Below are 24,801 nucleotides of genomic sequence, written 5' to 3'. Positions count from 1 at the left end.
ATAGAGCGTCTGCTGTCCTGTTGATGCTGTTGAAAACTCTGTTGTTCCTTTCCTTCCAAAGAATCCAGTAGATGAAGCCCGGCGTGAGATTCCAGAGAGTGTTGAGGAGGGGACTTTGGAAAGGTTGCTTTGGCCAATTTCTAATGGTATCTGTGATGTCTCCTGGTCGATTGCCTGATCTTCTATTGGATTGGTCAGTTCTTTCCACAATTGAGTAGCTAAAGGACAGGTTTCCATGAGATGCACGATAGATTCAGAGCTGCAGTTGCAGTTGGGGCATCTCGAGGGTCCAATGAATCCCCGCTTTTGCAAGTTGTCCCAGGTCAGGATTCGCCATTTTCTCATGAGCCATAAAAAGGTGGACACCTTGGGCTAGTTTCCTGGTTGCCATACCTTGTCCCAGAGCTGATCCTTTTCTGCTTGCGTGGGTGGATAACATAGCTGATACGCTTCCTTAGTGGTAAAAATTCCTTTCGGCATGTGTCGCCATTGAAGCTTGTCTTGTTGAGCCGAGTGTTTGATTCTTCTATGATTTAGCTCCTAATCGATCTCTGTGTAGGTTTCCCCTTGCCAGTTTGCCTGCCAGGTGCTAGCTGATTTCCACTGTCGAAAGCCTTGTGTTGTTTGCTGCTGCCAGTATTGATGGACATGGATGAGAGCCTGCTGCTGCAAAGAGGTTTGCCAAATGGGTTTGTGAAAGAGTGAGGCCAGTTTTGGGAGTTGTTGCTAGGAGTCCTCCCAGAATCTGGCTGAGGTTCCTGAATGAATTTCCCAGAAACAGTGCTCTTGGATGAAGGAGCTATGTAATTTGGCGGCATTCCATATCAGAGAGCCTGGAGTGGTGGTGTTGATTCTGATGAGCTCGTCCCATTGACTGCCTGGCGCATATTTAGCTTTCCATAACCGTACCCAAGGTATATGAGGTTTGGAGATACAATTCCACCAGATACGGGCTCCCATTGTATTGTTGCTTTGAAGGGGATCGCTTAGTCCTAATCCACCTGCAGATTTTGGCTGACATATCTCTTTCCAGTTAACAAGAGCCCATTTCCTATTAAGACCAGAGGATCCTGAGAGAAAATTTCTCTGAAGATTGAAAATGGTTTTGAGTACCATTTTGGCGCGGCTAGAATAGAAAAGAGATAAAGAGGCATCACTTGAAGAACTGATTTGATCAAGACGAGTCTGCTTGCTATATTGAGCGAGCAGTAAGTCCAAGAGGAGAGTATGGTTTCCAGCTTGTTTAGAAGATTTCTCCACGAAGCATGCTTTAAAGCAGAGTCAAACAGAGGAGCTCCCAGGTATTTCGAAGGAAGCACAGCTATAGTGAATCCGAGAATCTTGCAATGTTCCTTTGAGTGGAAGCGGGGGTGTTAAAGAAGAAAAGCTGGGATTTGGATGCATTGATGGAGGTCCCAGAGGCTTCAGAGAAGAGAGAGAACATGGACTTAAATCTTGTGGCTTCTTGAGTGGATGGGTGGCCAAATAGCATAGTGTCGTCTACAAACTGTTAGTGGGATATGGGCTGGAGACCATGGAGAGGTATGCCCTTTAGGGAGTGATAAGAGATATCCAAGTGTAGCAGACGACTGAGACCCTCTGCCATGAGAATAGAGAGGAAGGGGGAAAGGGGGTCCCCTTGTCGGTTACCTCGAGAAGGACGGAAGGGCGCGGAGGGTGAACCATTGAGCAGGATTGAAAAACAAGGAGAGGAGATGAGATCCATGATCCACCTTGTCCAGGTTGCATTGAAACCAAAAGGCAATAACATTTGATGTATATAGGTCCAACTTAGTTTATCAAAAGCTTTGGACAGATCAAGCTTAAGTATCATACCTGGATTTTTGAGAAGCTTCAGTGAATGGATTACCTCATTTGAAAGGATGATTCCATCCATTATCTGGCGCCCTTCTACGTATCCATTTTTCTCTGGCGATATAAGAAGAGGGAGAAGAGGTTTGAGCCTGTTCGCCAGTATTTTTGATATGAGTTTGTAGATGACATTACATAATGCAATTGGCCTGTATTTGTATGACGTATTTGGCTCATCCCCTTTTGGAATAAGCGCTAGAAAAGTGGCGTTTAGGGATGGTAGAATCCAGTGCATTGATTTGGATTCCTCCACTAATTCCCAAACCTCTGTGTTTATAAGCTCCCATAACTCATGAAAGAAGTTGGCAGTGAAACCATCTGGACCAGGTGCCTTGCCATCCTTGAGTTATCCTTGAGTTGGGCCATGGCCTCTTCCACTTCCTGCTTAGAGATGGGTTGAAGCAGCTTGTTGTTTTGGTCCTCCATAATTATCTTTGGGATGTGCTGCGTGATTGAGCATATGGCTTGCTCTCTACTCCCCGGAGGTTCCTTGAGAATTTCCTGAAAGTTCTCTTTGAATTCCTTTTCCATGTCTTCATGTGCTTCTAATCTTTCCCCTTGTCGATTATTGATGAAGGCTATATTATTGTACATTCTTCTTTGGATGGTCGATCTGTGGAAAAATTTAGTGTTTTTCTCCCCTTCCTTAAGCCACCGGATTCTGGACTTTTGTCTCCACGGGATCTCTTCTTGTCGCCTGCGTTCTTCAATGGCTGTCAAGAGGGTCTACTCCTATTGTGCATGCTCGTCTGTCCTTCCCTCCAGGATTATGTGCTATTGGAGTGAACACATTTGCTGCTCCAGCTGTTTTCGATGCTCAAGGATGTTGCCAAACTGAGTCCGATTCCAGACTTTTAGAACTTGTTTGAGGTTCTTTAATTTTTGTTGAAACTGGAACATTTTTGCTCCCTCAGGTGGAATATAGGATTTCCAAGCTTCATTGACCACTTTTTTAAAGTTTGGATTTGAGAACCAAAAGGATTCAAATCGAAATGGTCTGTTACTCTTAGTGCCTGGGCGCGTCCAATGTAACATGATGGGCCAGTGGTCGGATCCTGCTTGAGGCACGATTGATGCCTGAAAGTCCCCGCCCGGGTGTATGGCGTTATCCGAGATGAGGAAGCGATCCAGCCTAGATGCAATATGCTGATATCCTCTTCGTTTGTTTGTCCATGTGTATGTACCATTTGAGGTCTGCATATCCATTGATTGATTGCTTTGAATGAAGTCTTTGAAGCCACTACTGTCGATGTCTAGCTTTGATCTACCTCATGTTTTCTCCTCCAAGGCTGTGATAATGTTGAAGTCTCCGCCGCCAATCCATAGGGGAAACTGCCTGTTGGAATTGAGGGCTGTAAGTGTATCCAGAAGATCTAATTTTTGTTGTATGTTTTGCGGCAAATAAACGTTGGAGAGATGACCGTGAATGTTTGTTCCTATGAGATGGAAGGTCACCTGAATGAGGAAATGAGAAGCATGGAAGTCCTGTAAGTTGAGTACTTGCAGGTTCCATAAAATTGCTAGCCCACCTAAAGCATTCGATGCATCTACTGAGACTGAACAACTTCCGAACCAGACTTTATTGAGAATCCTTTCTATAACAGTGTTATTATTTATTGTTTCTTGTAGAAAAACTAGTGTGGGTTTTTCTTGCTGGATCAAGTTTTTTAGCATTCTATGTTTTGAGGGGCTATTTAGCCCTCTCACATTCCATGAAATAAGCTTCATGAGGAACAGTGGGGTTTGGTTTTGTAGAACTTTGTCAGCTTGGGGAATCTCCCAGATTCCATAAGCATTTCTCTTAGAATAATGGTTCTTTGCAGATCCGTTTTGCGCCCCCTTTTCTTTGTTTCTTTCAAGATCTTCTTTCCATCCCATGGACTTTCGACTTAGATACCTAAACACTTATTATGCTGAGCCCTGGTTAGAACTCCTTCCAGTCTTTCAATTTCCCAGGGGGGATTGTATTGTATTCTTTTTGTTTGCATGCGGTTTCCAGTTTGAGGATGTCTAGGCCTTCCAAGCTTATGCTCTCTGGATCCTCGTCCATCTTTGTCGAAGTGTTCGATTTTCTTCTGTAGTATTATCTTGCAGACTGAGGGCTAAAGCTACATCCAACTCCATTGCAGAATAATGTTGGGTGTTCTTTGGACTAGTAGGCCCTGATGAAGACGGGTTGGGAGATCTGGAGGGGTCCTTAGAGGAGGAAGGCAGAGAGGCCTTTGGATTCAGGGAGGAAACGGGTGGAGAAGGGATTTTGTGAGGAGCAGCATGGTTATCCTCTGTATTTTCTTGAGAAGAAAGAAGGATGAATCTGTTCTTGGTCTCAGAAGTATTAGAGCTTTCTGGGCTAGCTGGATTTTTCTTTGCATGCCTACGACAGGTGGGAAATTTGGTGAATCCCTCAGAGTCTTTGCTGGGGTCGGCAGCTGGGGTTTTGGATTGAAGGTTTAAGGGACAGTCCCTAAACAGATGGCCATGTTCATGGCATTTTCGGCAGCGGAAAGGAATGTGCTCATAATCTATAGTTTGGATACATTCATAGTCGTCATGAAAAATACTTACCGATTCTGCAAGAGCTTTAGTCAGGTGCATTTGAACACAGATCCTGGTGTATGAGGTGTATCTTTGGCTTTTGGTTTCCTCACAAGCTTTGATGAAGTCACCCAGACTGTTGCCTATGTCCATTAGCGTTTCCTCGTTCCAGTATTCCAGAGGCAGGGAGTACAAGCATATCCATACCGGAGCCCAGCTGAAATCTTCTTTATCAGGGTTGAATCTTTCTTTCCATTCTTGAAGGTACAAACCTGAGGAGTTAAAGAAATATGGGCCTCCCTCAAATATGTGAGTTTTGTCCTCCAGGCAGTTAAACGTTGCAGTGAAGAAGCCTTTGGGGCCTAGCTGCAAAGTGACTTGTCCTTTAGGCTTCCATTTAGAGGCGATCCAGCCATGCAGGGCCTTTTTCGTTGGCCAAAATCCAGGGCACTTGCCTATTAAGGCGTGATCCTTCATGAATTGAATCTCGCTGTTGATTCTTTGACTGGGGAGGTCAATTTTGATTCTTTCTGCAGTTTTTGGAATGCAGGTTACCGAAGACGCCTTTGGCTATGACGCTGGGGACTTTTGATTTGCGTTTTTGTCATTGGCAGTCGCATCGCGTGCCTTTGTGTTCTCATTTTCACCGATGTCAGGTCCTGAGCCCTGATCTTTCCTTGGAAGATCCTCTGCTGTAGACAGAGAATATGTGGATTGCGGATTGTCAGAAAGTGTGCCTGAATGAGGAGGGGGGGCTGATCCTGCCCCTCCCGGGGGCACGTCCATGGCTGGGAGCTCAACGCGAGTCCTGTAGCGACGCAGTAGGAGATCGAAGGGAGGCAAGGTCTAGGGTTAGCGCATGCAGAGCAACGCAGGTCTCATCGCAGCGATTCCATTATTATTATTATTATCAATCCCTAAGTTTTATAATATTAGTCCCTTGGGTTTAAAATAACATTAGGTTTTAATGTTGTAACATTTGAATGGTGAAGAAATATATCCAATGTCACATTATGACAAACATTGTCATAATTTGACAAGTAATATGACAATCGTTGTTTGAAAATTACATTACATTGCATTTTTTCAACGTCACATTGCAACACTACAAAAGGGCATTGTATTGTGACGTTTGCATGGTACAAAATAAATCCAACATTAGACTGTGACAAAATCAATCCAATGTCAACTCTTAACATTACAAAATTAGGGTTTATTAATCTCTTGGGTTTATAATATTAGTCCCTTGGGTTTGTAATATAAATCCTTAGGTTTTAAATCCCTATGGTTTATAATATCAATACCTTGGGTTTATAATATTAATCCATTGCGTTTATATTATTAATCGCTCAAGTCGATAAACATTGTGCAAAAGTCAATCCAATGACGGATTGTGACAAACATTATTACGAGATGACAATTAATGTGATACTCATTGTCGCAATGTTATATTACATTGCAATTTCTTCAATGTCGCCTCTCAACATTACAAAATTAGGGTTTATTAATCCCTTGGGTTTATTAATTCCTTGAGTTTATAATATTAATCCCTTGGGTTTATAATGCCTAGGGTTTATAATATTAAACCCTTGGGTTTTTAATCCCTAGGGTTTATAATATTAAACCCTTGGATTTATAATAACTTTAGGGTTTAATGTTGTAATGTTTGAATGGTGTAGAAATCTAGCCAATGCCATTGTGACAAACATTGTCACAATGAGACAAGCAATATGACAATCATTGTTGGTGACTTACATTACTTTTCAATTTTTTCAACATCACATTGCAAGATTACAATAGTGCTTTGTATTGTGATGTTCGAATGCTACACAAATCAAATCAATGTTGGATTGTGAGAAACATTGTTGAAAGATGACAATTAATTTGATACGCATTATTGCAATGATACATTACATGGAGATTTATTTAATATCGCTTCTCAACATTGCAAAAATAAGGTTTATAAATCCCTTGGGTTTATTAATTCTTTGAGTTTTTAATATTAATCCCTTTGGTTTATAATCCCTAGGGTTTATAATATTAATCCCTTGGGTTTTTAGTCCATAGGGTTTATAATATTAGTCCTTTGGGTTTGAAATAACATTAACATTCAATGTTTTGACATTTGAATGGTGAAGAAATATATCCAAGTGGCATTGTGACAAACATTGTCGCAATTTGACAAGCAATATGACAATTATCCTTGGAAACTTACATTACATTGTAATTTTTCAACGTTGCATTGTGACATTAGAAAACGACTTCGTATTGTGACATTTGCATGGCCCAAAATCAATCCAACATCACATTGTGACAAAATCAATTCAATGGCACATTTCAAAATTACAAAGTTAGGGTTTATTAATCATTTGGGTTTATAATATAGTCACTTGCGTTTATTAATTCCTTGTGCTTATAATATTCGTCCACTGGGTTTATAATCCCTAAGGTTTATAATATTAATCCCTTGGATTTTAAATCCCTAGGGTTTGTAATATAAATCCCTTGGGTTTATACTATTAATCTGTTAGGTTTATTAATCCCTTGGGTTGATAGTATTAATACTTCGTTCGGTTCATTAATCACTTGTGCTTTTAATATTAATCCCTTGGTTTTGTTAATTGTTTGGGTCTAAAATATTAATCCTTTGTGGTTTTAATCCCTAAGGTTTATAATATTGATCCATTGGGTTTATAATTTTAGTCTTTTGGGTATATTAACGCCTTCCATTAATGTCTATGGGCATATTTCAATCACATTTACTAATGTGGTTGTGCATGTCGTTGATATACATGTATCGACATATATCAACCACATTATTAATGTGGTTACTATTTTAGGGTTCATAATATTTATGTTAGGGTTTATATACCTTGAGTTTATAATATTATAATATTAAAGTTAAATATATTATAATATTGGGTTTAATATTAAGGTATAATTTGTATTATTATTTTAGGGTTTATATATTTATAATATTGATCTTTGGGTTTAATATAAATCCCTTACATTTATGATTATTATTAAAAATAATAATATTAATTAATAAATCCAGTAATATTAAGTAATAATAGAAATCATAATAATAATAATTAATTAATAAAACCAATCATTATTTTAAAATCATTATTTTTGTCATGTAAAATGTTTCTAATTACAATAGTTACTTCATTTTACCTCTACAAATTCATTTTAAGGTTTTTTTTTTTGTCAATTTTGTTTGAGATAAAACAAAGATTTATTAACCTATGTAGTATGAACAATCTAAATACCCAAGAAGATTTCCACAACATTGAATTTATTTATGCATTCAAAAATGTAATTTCAATAATAAAAAATTATGCATGGTATATATATAAACAATGTACATCCATCATAACAACAAATATATCAAGAGATAAAAATGATTAAATCTCTAACAGTGGAATTTTTTTTGAAATTTTGCACTCTAAAAGAGATTTGCATCTAAAGGAATTTAAACTGCATTTATTCTTGAGTAGTCAATATTGATATTGATTATAATACATTACCAATTTTTAGTGGGTTCTATTTTACTTGTTCTTTAAGTAAAAGCATATTTACAAACTCCAAGATAATAATACTACACAAACCTTGATGTATAAACATTTTATCAAGTATGTCAATGTTATTAATTTATGTCCAAAATAATATTAACTAAAATTTCTTTAAATATATTTCTTTCTTTAAATTTGACATGGCATAATGTGACATGAGATATAGAGATTTTTTTAAATAACATTTAATTTAAAAATGATAAACAATATTTTTATTAACAAATTAAAAATATTAATAAAAAAAACATTTTTAGCTATAAATAAAATATTTTAATTTCCACTTTGATTTACTTGAATTTTATAGGGAGATATAATGTGATTAAATGTATAAACAAAAAAATATTTAGTAAGAAAGAAATATTTAATACTTTCGATATTTAATATGGAGTTACACATGACATGTAAGGGTAATATTATTTTCTTACTTAATGTGTATTCTTTCTATGTTTAATTGATATATAACAAAAAAATATTTTAGTTTCAATCATATATCAAATTTTTCAATGGTTATATTAAACAAGGAGCCACTGCCCGTGGCGGTAGTCCCTGCCAGGGTCTGCAGGTACATTGCAAATTACCTAACAACAAATGGATTGAGCAAGATTGAAAGGGCTATATGTATGCTTTTTTCGCATCATTTTCATCAGCAACATCAATTTCTATGTCTGCCTTCTTTAGCGCAAGCTCATCATTAACACTATCGCCGGTCATTCCACATATGTGCTTTCTAGCATGCAATCGTTTAACAATCTCGTACTTATGCTCTGCAATGACCAGTCAAAATCAGGAAGGATATGGAATCAAACACTAATTAAGGAAATGAAAAAATAAAAGTATCTGAGATAAACATTTCCACCTGCAAAATAATAGTTATAATATAAACCATGCAGTCGCTCGTGGGATTCTTGGATTCATTGTGGCCCATCCACACCTACTTGGATCGAGTAGCGGCAAAGACTCCTGTCATTGGCAACACAGGTGTTTGGCAATGAGGTGTGGTTCTACTGCGCCAGGCAACAAACAACAAGGCTAAGAAAATGGTGGGATTACGCTAGACTTAAAAGAGAATTTGCACAAAATATGGGTATTGGCTACCACAACAGTTTCTCAAAGCTCATGATCTGCGCTTTCCCAGCTGACCTGCATCCGAGGTAAGACAACAAACATTCCCAGCTGACCTGCATCTGAGGTAAGACAACAAGCATTTCTCAGCGTACTCTGTAACACTTCTTCGATAACAAAGTAGTTTATCCCATGTGAATATTTTGCAGGTATACAGGAAATAAAAACTATAAATATGTTTTTTCGCTCTATTTTTATTCTAGATCATTAAATTGTTGAAAAGCTTGATTTATTTTTAGCATGACATGATGAAATAAAGATGTACTTTGAGAATATGTATAGGAAACTAAATATTGAGAGTCTGTACAGGAAATTAACAAAAAGTCGATGTACATAAATTATTCTGTAAAAATATTGTTTAGTTGATTAAGATTGTTTATTTAATTTTATTGGGAAGGAGCAAAAGACTAGTAAACGAAATTTCTTGCAGTCTAAGCAAATAAGTATAGAAAGAGTCATATTAGGCTTGTATGGTATGAGGATTCGTGAAATAGTAAACTAATGTTCTTTCTTTTCAAAATATTACTTTATGAAGTTAAATGAATGTGTTAGAAGGTGTATATATATATTATGTATATTATATCAAATATATGTACATTTACAAAAATGAAAGAAGGTACATACGTATAAAGAGTGTAGATTACGTAGCGGTTTTATAACAATTATTACTAAAGAAAACTCATCAGAGCAATGACCATTACATGCAAATAAAAAACATATGAGTTTATAAGAAGAATGCACTGAAAACCAATTATAATTGTAACATGAAAATAATTTCAGTAAAATCTGATCGAGAACTATGAAGTAATATAAATCTTTGAGAAAAAATTGGTTCTTTTCAAAATATTACTTTACGAAATCAAATGAATGTGTTAGAAGGTATATACATAGTATGAATGTTATATAAAATATGTGTACATTTACAAAAAAAAACATAAAATAAATGTATATGCGCATAAAGAGTGTAGATTACATAGCGAGTTTAGAAGAATTATTACGAAAGAAAACCCGTTAGAGTAATAACCTTTACATTCAAATTAAAAATATATGAGTTTATAAGAATATTTCACATGAATAACCAACTATAACTATAACATGAAAATGATTTCAGCAAAATCATATCCAGAATTATGATGTAATAGAAATATTTGAGATAAAACTTGCTGTCTAGAGATCGAAATTGTCCAATGCAAGTATAAAAGCAAAGACAAACTGTATTGTAACAAGGTAAACCGTAAGAAAGTAAAGACACAACTTTTAAACAAGTTAAAGACAAAGCTTTTAACTAGACACTTGTCACACATGCAAAAATAAAGGTATAATACAAAAACATATTTCAAACACGTAGACTGTCGTGGAGCCCACAACTTTACCAGCTGCCTGCCTCTCGTCCTTCATGCATACCCAACGACTTTACGTCTTTACCTCTGTCTCTTTTGAATGTCCAACATTACAAGGCTTAACCCTGAACTCGGGTTAACCCTGAACTCAACTCGCTCTTAGACAGCTGCCTGTCTGGAATGATAAATAATGCCATATCACTACCACACTCAGGATATCCCTGGTACCTAAGAAAGGGTTTGAGTCTAGCTGCTAGAGAAGCAAAATCATTGACAAATAAAAAGTGTCATATCAGTAGTTTCGAAAAAATCCTTACAATTAGTCAATTTGCAGGGATTGAGGAGGGAAACATCTGGGAAATTTGAATACGCTCTCCGTATTATAATCAAATGCATTTGCTACCCAGCCAAATATTTCTCAAAGGTATTTATATTAGCCATTTCAAATATTTCATATAGATTTATCTCCTTAAATCAAGTTTTTTGTTTTAGTAAAAGAGATCGAAAATTAAGGGGGGCGGGTCCTTCTAGCCTATGTACTCTGTAAACTCGTGTTACCATATCCATGAAGAAAATGAAACCAACACATTAAACAGAAAAGGGAATCCATGTTACTAGATGCAGGGTTCAATAAATTAGGTATTTAATCTGATTATTATTTATGTATATTAAAATACAGGTCTATATTAACAGAGGTCTATCTTAACTAGAGATGATAGTCTATTCTTAATTCTTAATTCTTAATGGAAAATTGGCATTTGAGATACTCAACAAAGGTAAGAAAACACGAAATTAATGAGAGTTTGATTACAAGAACTATCGAAAATAGAGATTCAACAAATTATAACATGACAGTAGGTAATTCAAATTACCAGGGAAATGATTAAAAACAACATGATCAACACATAAAACACATGCAGATAGAGGAAGGAGATACCTTTTGAAAACGAAGTATTTAAACAAATATGACCGAGACCGTAGATAATAAAACATACCAAAATGGCTTTGGATTCTACCATCGTTTGAAAGGTAGGATGATTGGTTCTACCTAAAGGTTGTTCAATAACACTGCAAAAACATATATACACAATTACAAGCCCATACGAAACTATCAAAGTTGTTCTTAAAAGGATCTCATAATATTATGCAGTATCTCTTGAGTTCTATGACATCTGTTACTTCTAAAATCCAATTACATTACATTTATAGCGGATATCCAATGCTCTGAAACCCTAGATTCTATGTAGGAACGAACCTATTATTCAAGCAGGGTTTCAAGCGAAGACTCTGAAAGACAACATAGGCGAAAAAAAAATTAATTAATCGAAGCACCTGGAATAATAGCAGTCGAAAAATGTTAACCAACATGGTCGTGACGACGGAATAGCTATCTTACCTGCAATTTAAGGAATTACCAAACTATTACCTAGGGTTTTTAAGAAACTGAAGCTATTAAATGAGGTACGAGAGCAGAAAAAAACGGTACTTCTATACCTGAAAATTTGAGAAGCTACAAAGAAACCCCGTGGAGTTTTGAACAGAAATACAGAAATAGGAAGCGAGGCATTTATAAAAGGTTAACTCCTGCCAAACTAGGAATTTTTACAAGAAAATTCTGTCAGAGGCTATTATATTACCTGAGCCTTCGAAGTTATTTGGACCAACGCCGTGTGCTCTCAAAGGTAGCCATTCCGTGGAAACTATAAAGTAGACCAGCCCACCAATATAGAAATGATGAGGAAATAATACCGTGTAGAGCAAACCCACAATGGAACTTACAGTTTGTAATCACCCGTACCGAAGGTAAAATACCCCGCACCAAGTGTTCATGCATCGAGTCTGCATAGTGACAGATGGATAACATGCCCGAGCATACGTATAAACCAGAACATCCAGCCTACGTATAAACTAGAACATCCAACTTAAGAGTCTAAGCACGGGCAAGAAAAAACTTAGGATAAAATAACTTGCCCGCAATAAAATCACATCGGGGCAAGAGACGCTTGCAATAAGAGGGTGAAATCGAAAGTTTGGTTAAAACTTTTTGAAGCCAAATCGCCAGCGATAAACTTTGGTTAAAATTGTTTAAACACTCGAAATTTATGGTCAACCGAAGAACTAATACCCGGTCAACGCCTGATTGAATGCTAATAATTCCAGGCAGGGACTAATAACATAATTTTATATAATATAAATTAAAAAAATCTTATATTTTCATTTTCCCTTATGAAAGAGATGTATAATTTATTAAATTCTTAATATGGAGTTGATATATAACATTTAACAAATATTATAAATTAAAGAAAAGTTAACCATGCAAGGTTATAAATCAAATATTTCAAGATGCTTTTGAGTAAAAGATTTTAAAATAAGATATATATGAAAAAGGGTTTTTCTTATTTCAATAATAGGTGTTTTAATTTTGAATTATCTAAACCCTTGTTCATGGTGAATAAATCTAATTTTTCTTAAAGTAGATTCAGAAGTGACATACCATAATAGTAATATTTTTGTTGATGTGAATTTTTTTTGATGCCATGCACTTTAAATTTATTATATATATATATATATATATATATATATAAAAAAATTGTAAAATTATTTTTAATCGAAAAGAAAATATCATTTTCAAATAAAATATTTTTTAAATAATAATAAAAATATTAACATTTAAATAATGAAATGAAATATATATTTTTTTAATTATAAAATTATAGATATTATTAAGAATTGATTTTTAAATTATTAATATTTTTATTAGTATAAAAAATTAAGTACTAAATTATAAATAATTTTATTATTATAAAAACTTAGGTGATCGTGAAGTATATATCTTTATCTTTGTATGCCGAACCATACAATATAATGAACTTATTTCCCTACGCTATACTTGTAAACAATTTTAATGTTAAATACTTCAAATATGTAAAAATAACTTATAATCTTTACCATTCATGCAACATAATTGCGTCTTTTAATCATTCTTCTACTGTCCTTACAACTTTAGTTGTAGAGTGTTACTACAGGTTTATATTTTTCCCAATTCTCGATTTACATTGATGAAGGATTCAAATAAGAAATAAACGCTTGCAATCAACTTGTAGTGAGAAAAAGACTGTGTTCCGTATTCCCACTCAATTTATTTATTTGACCATGGTATTTGTGTTGTCAACTTTTAGCCTGTAAGTGGAACCATTGGGTTTAACGTTCGAACTGGTCGTGCAGGTTATCAGTCATTATAGTGGTCGTGGGAAGATTTGTAGCTGGGGATAAAACGATTGCTATCATTTGTTTCGTCGACGTTAGAGACTTAGTTTTTTTTGTCAAATATGGTGGAGAGGCTTCCTTTACTGGTTGATCGGTACTTTTAAACTTGGCCTCTTCTCCCAGTGCTTCTACTGCCACAATCACACTTTGTAACCTTGCCACTGTTCTATCAGAAGCGCAGAAAAGCTAGCAAGAGGAAGGACCTCCATCACTGTGCTTGAGGGCTTCTTTTCAACAGGTTGCCAACTTTTGGTATTGATGAAAAGCTCTGGCTGAGCTCTCAGCAAATTTTGGAGTTCCGCTACCATTGCCTTTAACCGATCCATCATTAAAATTGGATCTATACTTCTCATTGTCCTTATGTGGTCAGCGAGTTCAATAAGAATGTTGGCAGACTCTCTTCCGATTTCAATGCATGGCGTTTTCAAATATTCTCTTCGAGAAAGTGGCGTCTGATCAGACAATATCATCACCAATAATTAATGATACGCAATTGATTGGCATTTGGAAATAAGAAAGCAATATATAGGCAAATTTGACCAACATTACCTGAATCTCAGCGTTTAACAATCCATTTATAACCTCCACACAGTAGTAGGTGCAGTGTCGAGTCACGCTTCCAACTTTTACATAAAGTCGCCATGGATATCTGAAAAAAAAACTTTCATGCGGTGGTTCCCAGCTGGCGAAATTTTACTGCAGAATTAAATTTTCTCCGTTAAAGATAAATGGATAGCCGAACTTATGTGATAGAAGATGAAAGTGTATAGTGATGAATTATGATACCTACCAGTGACTCTTCTGTGGTCTTCGAGTTCAACACACATTTATAGCCTCTTACGACCTTGTCATCATCTGAATCCTCGACATCTTTGGACTCCACGAAGTACTCTGCAACGCATTCTGCAAGTGAAAATACATAAGTGAATGAATATTTTAACGAATCTGTAATATTATAGATTTAGGAATATTTCGGGCGAAGTGAAGTGAATGGTTTAAGGTTGTTTTTTCTTTTCAAGATTTTGAAATATTCTTTAAATCGGTAATGAAGATAAAAATGATAGAGGTACAATCAAAATAAAGATAATAAATCATAAGACATGAATGATTTATTGTTTTTCCAATGCTGTAGCTTAAATCTGCAATCAAGATAAAAGTGATATAGGTACAATCAAGATAAAGATAATAAATCATAGCAAATGAATGCTTTATTGTTTTTCCAGGGCTATAGCTTACCCTGGAGAGATCCAGCCAATCCTTCTAGGTTATGTATCATGGAATTGTGAAGATCATCTCCAGCCCATATGGGAAAAGCAAACACATTTATTATGAAACAAAGTGTACACCCTATCACTATCGTCGCTAGTCTCTGATGCGCCAATTTTAAAATGTTTTCAATGCGAGAACCAGAAATGGCAACGAGATTGAAGGTAAGAATGAAGATGACGACCCTGTAATCGTATCTTTGCTTGATCACTGGAAAGAAACGCGAATATGTGCACACTGTACCTGCATCGATCACCGAAGGGAAGCATAAACATCAGAACCCTGAAAAGTGAAGTACCGAACATACCATGCATAATTATATTTTCCATTGTTGGGATTGACTAGAATGTCTCGACCTAAGGCAAAAAAAGAGACAGCCAGTATAACTCGTTGGCAGTTTTTCCCGGTAAGTTCTGTAACATAGCTCACCCGCACTCTCAGTAATCCCGCCATCAGTGTGGCAAAAGATCTGTTCAGACCTTTGCTCAAGGTAGCACCTGCATTATGTCTTTAAATCATTAAGGCACAACACATTGCTTTATTATTGTGAAAGCCCAATAGCTGGTCCAATGAGATACTATATAGTCATGAAACCCTCGTACCAAAATTTAAAATGTGTGAAGATACCCAGAGTTATTTGGTGAATAATTAACTACAGTGAATTCGAAGACCACAACGACAGTCATGACAGCCCATATGGCATTTCCACCAAAACTATCAAACAATGGCCTGATGAAATAAAATGCAGAGACCAAGAGAGTGCAAGGCCAACTTTGATGGAATGGATAACTCTTTGAGGATCATCTGCACCCACCTGCCAAATCCTTCTGCTTACAAAAATGACAGATCTTTTGTATTGGTGAAAAGCTTGAGAAATTCTCCTAACCACACGGTCGTAGAAGGTCTCTTGGATGGTATTCGCTTCCATCCCTTCCTTAACACTAATTTCCCATTCGAGAGGCTGTGACTGAATCATCGTGCCCCCCATTCTAACTATTGCTTTCAGCACGAGCTTCAGACCTAAACTTCAAATTGGGAAACCCTTCAATATATCAGCAGGTTTAAGGTTATGTAATATCACTCAAGCTCTTTCTTTCTCTCAAAATTCTTTGGCTATATATCCAGTCCAATCAAGAGAAGACAGTCCTCTTGATGTAGCGTTTAGGGTCTGGCTACAATGTCCCAGCATAGTTCCCTTTCTATCCTTTTATAAGTACAGAGACGTACAAAAAAATGACTTGTTCAGTACGAAACAGACGGAAAGAGATAGGCGGCCACTAATTGGACCTCCAGGAAGGATTTTCCAGTCGCATTTGTGCATTATGACTAGTATGAATTTCGAATGTGGGCGGCAGAGCACATTCGGCCAGGTCTCTAGGGCTATAATTAGCACAACACATATAAAGATGGATATACTAATAAATTCAATATAGTCCACCGAGCGGGCAAAGACATTAAATATTTTTTTATAACGGTGAAAACTTTATACAATTGCAAAGGGGTTTTTCACCATCAACCCACCAACTGCACAATACCATTCCGCGTGTGGCTTCCCACATGATGCAGACAAATATAACTGGGAGATGGATATACAGATCTCCAATCAGTCAAATTCAGTCCACGAAGGGACATAGACATTAGGCCCATATATATGTATACGGATGGATGTTTTTTAAGAATTACATGTTTAAATTATAAAATGTGCATAATCCTGCTTAACATGATTTCTAAGCCGCACAAAATGAAAATATTATACACTTTATTGTATATACAAATATGTGAATAACAAATTCTATGTTTATTGTATATACAAATATGTGAATAACAAATTCTATGTTTATTGATGTAATCATCCACAAATATTAAAATATTATACACTTTATTGTATATACAAATATCTTTAACAAATTCTATGTTTATTGATGTAATAATCCACAAATTCTATGTTTACTGATGTAATCATCCATATAAATAATGTAGCATATAAATTAAATTTGGGTAAATACTATTAATATAGAATAAAAGGTCAATTTTAGTTAATTACTTTTTTTTGGTCATTTTTATTTGTAGGTAGTTTGTTAATTTTTTTTTACTTTATTAATTTTAATAATAAATTACATGTTTTTAATTGAATATTTGTATACATTTTAAATGTATGATTTTTCAAATTAAAATAGTCTTAAAATTACTATATATAAGTATAATATTTGAATCTTTGAAAAATTATATATTTATTGTTTAATGACAATATCATTGTAATCAATGAAAAGTATCACCAAGGTACATTGATAAAATATTTTTGGAATTGAATTAGTTTTTAATTTCAAAAACTCTTGTTGTCTTAACCGTGCCATGATTACATTGACTACCAATGATGGGCATTTTGCATATGAACTTTCTCCTCCTTTACAAGGGCTTTTCTACATGACAACTTCACAATAAGATAATGTGCTTTGAAAACCAGATTCAATCCATTCACAATAAGATGATGTCTTATCAGAGTGCATTTAGACATTCATGGGAAATTCCTTGATTTGTTGGAGTTGTTCTGTATTGATTGGAAGGCTCCAGTAACTAATTCTTTATTCATGGGTGACTATGTAGATCGAGGATATTATTATGTGTAGATAGTGACACTTGTAGTTGCTGGAAAGTATGCTATAGGGATATAATTACTATTCTTTGGCTGCTTTTCATTGACAATTATTCAAACCCATTCTTTATTTATGGGTGACCATGTAGATTGGGGATACTATTATGTGTAAAGAATGACACTTGCAGTTTCTCTAAAAGTAAGCGATAGGGATATAAATACTATTATTTGACTACTTCCTATTGACAACTCGCATTGAAAGAAGATCTTATGCTAGCAAAGTGGCCTCTTCCCATAATTCAACACACTCGACAATGCAATCTATGATTTTGAACCTACTATTCCAGACTCCAATATCAATAATCACGAACCCTTTAGTGTGAGGTAATTCTTCGAAAGTCATTGTCAACATGAACATTATCATTACACAGTTCATATTACAAGAAGAATAAAAGAAGACACATTGTCCCTTGGCACCATTGGCACTCAAGTGAAGGTTTCTCAACTTCTAGCCCACCAGAGGAATTGGTTATGATGGTCGCTCAAGTCTCCAACAACTTCTTCTAATCCAGCCACCAAAAATTTCTTGAGTGATTTTCTTTTCTCATAAAAGTGCTTCAAACACAAGCTTGGCCTTCTCTTTCGAATAAAAATATTATTTGAGTCCTTTGCCAATGTTGAATCCCATGAATCACATCACGCATTGGACCAAACCATAGACACAAAAGACAAATCTATTCACAACTGGTATATTCTACTCTTTACATGTTCTAGGCCCTCCCTTAAGGGAGTCAAGCCCATACTTGCTCTGATACCAAATTACAATAGTAGAAAATAGGCATTATTACATACACAAATGTGCTAAGCACACTTTATCTTAATTTTTTTAATGGCATGTATAAATACAATAATGATTTTTCAAGATTGACAAGTTAATTTGATTGCTTAATCAACTAGATAAGAAATATATCAACCACACACTAATCTAGAAAGCATCTAGTTGGAGAATATATCTTGAACAATTATAACTAACTAACCCATAAATAATAGTAACAATTTTCTCATTGAATTAATGTCCACACTTAACACAAGTAGGAGTTACATAATCCAACTTCAAATCATAAAAACTAACTAAATTATAACTTTATTTTATTTTTTTTTTAATTTTTTTGTAAGTTAATTTTTCTATTACTTCAAAGTTTCATATTACATCATTCCAAACATTTCAAATCAACACAGTTCATACCATTATCGGTTTCAATCTTCCACAAGGGAAAGCAAATCTATTGACCAAAAATGTAATAACATGAGTTAAAAGTAAGAGCCTACTACAGTGATCAACAAATGCTAATAGAGGCAGAGTGTCATGAAGAGATAGAAAACTAAATAAAGTCATGACAGGTGATTGAAAATATGATGGGGTCATTGGAATAAGATCTTGTGCACTACTACCAACAGAGCAGAAATATTGAATTCACATTTAAGATCGATTTCTACATGAGCCAGACAAGCATCTAAGCTGACCAAACAAGAGCGTTGATGGTGTTGGACCCTTTTTATCTCATTCAAGGAAGAAATAATGTCATTTGAATATTCATGTTTCTCTTTCATGACTCTTTCTAAAAGAGTTTTCAACTTAAAATGGAGGGTGATACAATTTTGGTATTGGTTGTCTTCCCCCACTATGAATAGGTTTAGGAAGCCAATTGGCTACTTCCTCCATGATCTTAGAGTCAATGTATGTCTATAAGTCATTGTTAGTGTAGGTTGCTAGCTAGCAATTTTCTTCATGGATATTCAAATGTGGGAGAGTGAAAAATGGTTGTATCTTCCTAAGCCTATGCTTGGGCACATTGGAAACCCTTCTCACCTCTACCCCCACCACCCTTTTAGCTACACGTGCATTACCATGGCATAATGCCACAATGGGAAAAGAACAAAGCTAGACAAATGACACACACCAGACTCGCAAAAATAAGAAGTATTTTAAAGAGACCAAAACCGAAGACAAACTTTTAAGAGAAGAGGAAATTGGGTGATCCAAACCTATAGGAAAAAGAGTCCCATACACCAGACACACAAAAACTACCTCGAGATAGAAATCCCCCTGCGCTAGTGGACACAAAGAACAAATCATAGTGAACCCGGTAAAGAATTAAATTTAAATCTCAAAAATAAAACCAACTTAACTCAAATCTAGAACAATAAACAACATGAAAGGAAGGACAAGGTTGAAACCTACTAACATTATCCCTTAGCCGAAGCTAGCACAATCTTAGATGCAGAATATAGGTTGGCACTGCCAACCGTAAATAACCCCAATACCACCCGCAACATTTCTTGGTGTAGAAGCTCAGCATAACCTAGTTTTGGCCAAAGGCTAGCAACGACCTTCTCATTCAAATCACTATTCCTTCAAGACTCAAGGGGAAAAATGAATCACTTTCATATGCAAGTCCTTGATGCTCCCAAACTAGAGGTGAGTGTCCCAAACGCGGAAAAGGCCCAAAGATCATTGCATTTATTATTTGAGTTTCCTCCTAGCATTGGTTTAATTCTTAATCCCACCATTGGTGCGGAGGGTGACCAGATCCAACATAAATTCCAAACATCAAATGCTTGATGCATAGAATGAATGGATGTATGAAGATTGTACATCATATGGAGAATGGTTTTAAGTTTGCATGCACTGCATGGGGATGGAAGTCCACACCACTCACCCTATTAAATGTTGTGGGAGGCAGCAAGGTTACAAGCACGCCATGCCTTCCACTGCCTCCCAACCTCTGTTGCCACTTGACTTGTCACCTCGGTTGTGGGTATATATATATAGTATATAAGCATGTAGATTTTTCACATGTAAACTTGGGCCAATGCCATGGCTTACTAATAACACATGTCCAAAATACCATAACTTATGTTCATATATCAGTTTTTTCTTTTCTTTTTAATTAATCAATTTAATTAAAAATGTAAAAAACATAACTATTTTTAAATAAATTTCTATATTTTAATTTGTAGCTACCACTAAAATTTATAACTACTATTAAAAATATTTTAAAATATTTCTTCAAAATTAAATCCTACCATCCAACTAATAATTAAATTATTAATAACTAAATTAAAACTCTAAATTCCTATTAAAAAAAATAAAATTAAAAATAAAAACGTATTATATTTTTGAATTCCAAAAACCCAAACAAAACCAAGCAAAAATAAAAATGTTAGAATACGACAACAAGAAAAACTTTATATGCCTCATCCTCGAAATTGGTGTATATCCAATTTGTGGATTTACTCGGGATCACACCTTTCTTATGGATCTATTGAGAAAATTGACAATCTCGGCATATACTATATCAGTTAAATTATTGTACATGATATTTTTTCTAATCCCAAATGGCTCATGGCTTTAGATATTGGTACCTTGCTGATAGATGAAACAACTACGTCTGAGACCTTGCACAGGCGAGCATATTTCTTAGTGATAATGAGGATAAATTTTTTTGGAACGAAAATTTGGTTATGGGTAAATTACTTGTTAAGGAAGCATACTAGTACATTTGGCCATCAATACTTTCTATCTCCTCCAAATGGTTTATGAAAATCTGGAAGTGGAATATTCCCACCAAAATACAGGTCTTTGCTGGGTTTATTTGGGAAAACAAGATCTTGATATGGAACAATATGTGTCATAAAAGACATTGTCGGCCAGGATGTTGTTTACTCTGTATGGAGACCATGGAAGACCGAACCCATCTATTTATGTGATGGTCCTTTGCAAAATCCATTTGGACTGGTGTTTTCAAGATGCTACATATTGAGGCAGATTGGAACTGCTCTTCTGTGGTAGATTGTACTTAGGACTGGATTTTTTAATATAAAGCTTTTGGACCGCTTCCTATTTGCATTATGTGGGAAATTTGGAAAAGCCGCAATTATGTTATTCGAGGACAAAATGTCTAATATATGGTAGAGTTGTGTTAATATATGATAGAGTTGTGTTTGCATTGTGGTATATTTTAGGGGAGCTTATTTGGTCGGGAGTACATCTACGATGAGACAAATTTCTCCTCTACAAACCACAACACCTTTTCCTATGGATTTCTTTGATGGTGCAACCAAGGATAGCATATGTGGTTACGGTGCCTACATTATCATTATGTCAGGCACTATGTACCATATTAGCTGGAATTGGGGTGAAGGGAAAAAATGCATGCATTGAAGTTCTAGCGCTCTGCAGGTTCGATTTGGAACAAGTGGAAGTGTTGGGTTGGGTTACTAATATATCTTCTTTCTTTTCGCCACTCCTTTTTAGTAGAGTTGCTTTTTGTTTGCCTCTCTCTTTTAATAGATTTGATCTGCTTTATTATCGCTTCTCCTTTTTAATAGATTTGCTTTCTGCTCGCCTCTCTCTTTTAATAGATTTGCTTTTTGCCCATCTCTCTTTTTCAACTGGATAGGTAGAATCTAGAAAATCATGGAAAATTCACATTTTTGTCATACATATCAGGAATTCAATTTGGTCATCGACAAGTTATCCAAAGATGGTCTTTCGTTGCCTTTGTGTATGTTGCATTATAAATATTTTGCTAATTACATCTATCAGCACACTGGTAATTTTTCCATCCTCTAATCATTGGTACGTGTTTCTGCACCTCAAGGATTGACAAGGTAAACATTTTATTTTTTATCACAAGCAATGTGCGGGTAACTGATGATAAGTAATTTTTTGGGGTATATATCATAGTTACCAAGTTTGGCCATACTGAGAAAAAAAAAATCACAAATTCATCGATTTGATTTGGTACGGTTAATAATGCGGCCCAATTCGAATTCATTACCATCTCCACCAGAGGTTTGTCTATTCATTCACTCTCTCAACGCCCTGTATATTTCATATGAAAAAATTAATTTTTTATTTCCCCATTCTTTGCCTTGTTAAGGGCATATAGCACATTGAAAATGCATTAGAAACTGAGGCCACACAATAATGGAAGTCAGTGGAAATGCCCCATGGTAGCATGTTGCAAGGGGCTGCAATGACATTATCAAATGCTACGATAATGCATTGGAAAATCAACCACGCGCAGACCTCTAGGGTTTGGTGACACACCATGACAGAGTATTGCATTACATGATATCTTATGATCATTGTTGTATTGTAGTGTACTAAACATTGGAAATATATAAGTGAGAAGCCCCCACAAAGAAATGTGCATGCATACATGGTGCACCAAATGGAACGCTGTATAGATTCTATGCACACATGATATAAGCTATATCTGACTATGTATATAAGCACACATGATATAAGCTATACCTGAGTATGTATATAAGGCAATGATGGAAGGTTTCAATGGCATGTTATTTGCATCATTACCAACATTATGATTAATAATCCACTAAAAAAGGTGATAAAACGGGTATTGATCACACTGTAATATATTATCTATCAAAGCACACAGAAGCAACCTTGCATGTGAGTCATTAGGCAAGTGGTGAGAATGCGTTGAAGACCATTATATAGCCCACTGCGCATTTTTAAGGCCAAGGGTTATGAAGTCTTGTCCTTAATTATGGTTCTTGAACCCCCATATATGTTTTAAATTATTCTCAAAACTACAACAGAGATTGTGCTATTAGTATGTAAATTTATTATCAAGTGCGTTGTCGCTTCCCATATTCATTGTTCACTGTGCTTCATGCCTCAACATAGATATTTGTAAGACCTAATTTTGGAAGCAATGAATTGTAAGTGTTTAGAAGGATACAAGTTTGGACTTAGGTAGTTTTGGTGGAAATAATGGAAAGAAAAACAAAGTTACTCGAAGATAGATTAGTTTTTATAAATTTCCTGTTTACATGAAAAAAGAAAATCTTATATTGGAAAAATTTGCAATTGCAAATTGGAAATTATTATAAAGAAAAAATAAAAAGATGATAATTCTTATATGAAAAAATTTTAAAAACAATAATTTTATATTAGAAAAATTTATAAAAATAAAAATTGCAATATAAAAAGAATTAAAAAAATAACTCCTACCTTAATAAAAATTATAAAATATAAAATAACAAATCAGTTACAAATTAATAATTCATATATATATATATATAAAATGTAACTTCTGTATTAGGAAAAATTATAAAAATAACATAAATAAGTTTCAAATGTATAAGTCCTATTAAAAAAAATTAATGTTTACAGGGTCAATTGTTTTCCCTATCTAATCTAATTCAATTAGATTTTTTCCCTATCCAAATGCATTGTTGACATCAACTGACGTATGCAGATGTTAGGTGAGACTAGAAGCGTGAATATTAAAGGTAAAGCTACTTTGTTTTTGGATTCCATTGTATTTGGACTGCTTCGTGCAATTCGTCATCCATTGGATTTGGACGTTTTCGTACATTTCCTGCGCACTGCTAAATTTCTACCGTAACCCCACTATACTTGCTTTTCATGCTTCTTTGTATTTTCCACTATCTTTCCTTTTGACTTTCCATAAAAAAACATAAGTGAAGATTCTGTTATTAGTGGCCACAATCGTATTTGTCTGTTTTTTATTTGCCTTCATGCTTTACAGTATGCTGATTTCTGATGCACCATGAATAACTTGAACACAAGACTTCTGATAAGAAATCGTCCTTATCTTATATTCTGAATTTGTCAATTACCTCGTGCAAATTTCATTTTTTCTGCATTATTTCTTTTTCTTTTTTTTCAGAGAGTGAAAATCAGCATATATTATATTGAGAAAATATAAGAATATTTCTGCATTATTTCTTTCTTTCCGTACATGAAAGGATCTTTTTTCTGTACAAGGAAGGATTTTTTCTTTTAAAGATCATAATGTTTCTTCTATGCCCTTTAAGTATTCGGGATGACTGTTAGTATTTTTCCGACATTAAATTTGAAATGTAATTCCAACGAATCAAAATTAGAGTCCGGTTAATTTCAATTTGCAATCCGAAATTGTTCGAGCATCAGTATATTTCAAATCATTGACAGTTCATTCAAATAATAAGGTTTTGATATTTGAGATCTGCCGATAAATCTTCGATCTGCAGATTCCAATGAAAGAGGGCTTTATCGATTTCAGACTGCAGGTTATAAAATTTGGAAAGCTCCTCATCCATTTCCAAAAATTAAATAATAAAATTGTAACTCTCTTACATAATCTCACATTGAGGGACATTTTGATGCAGGTTATTTGATTTGTTTTTTTTG

The 24,801-nt window shown here is 34.9% G+C and overlaps 1 protein-coding gene across 1 annotated transcript; it reads right to left on the bottom strand.

The window, feature by feature from the left end:
- Positions 1–13,851: 13,851 nt before the first annotated feature.
- LOC149236335 (aluminum-activated malate transporter 14-like) lies at positions 13,852–15,663 on the bottom strand. The gene is made up of 6 exons (XM_089368851.1): positions 15,605–15,663; positions 15,407–15,474; positions 14,948–15,220; positions 14,509–14,614; positions 14,261–14,360; positions 13,852–14,163 (listed from the first exon to the last, which is right to left on the bottom strand). The coding sequence occupies exons 1-6, from the start codon at positions 15,661–15,663 to the stop codon at positions 13,852–13,854; spliced, it is 918 nt and encodes a 305-aa protein (XP_089224977.1).
- Between the last annotated feature and the right edge of the window lie 9,138 nt (positions 15,664–24,801).

The sequence above is a fragment of the Pinus tabuliformis genome, chromosome 8 (genome assembly GCF_031772625.1).
Source record: "Pinus tabuliformis cultivar Carrire ecotype Pingquan chromosome 8, CPIR1, whole genome shotgun sequence".
Classification (NCBI taxonomy): domain Eukaryota; kingdom Viridiplantae; phylum Streptophyta; class Pinopsida; order Pinales; family Pinaceae; genus Pinus; species Pinus tabuliformis.
The sequence above is the reverse complement of the archived record's forward strand: the minus strand, read 5'-3'. Positions and strand labels throughout refer to the sequence as shown.

Coding starts and splice junctions, on each gene's coding strand:
- LOC149236335 (XM_089368851.1), bottom strand. CDS start 15,663: ATGACTGTCGTTGTGGTCTTCGAATTCACTGTAGTTAATTATTCACCA. Junction 15,221..15,406: donor CGGGATTACTGAGAGTGCGG/GTGAGCTATGTT, acceptor TGATCGATGCAG/GTACAGTGTGCACATATTCG. Junction 14,164..14,260: donor TGTTAAACGCTGAGATTCAG/GTAATGTTGGTC, acceptor TTGTCTGATCAG/ACGCCACTTTCTCGAAGAGA.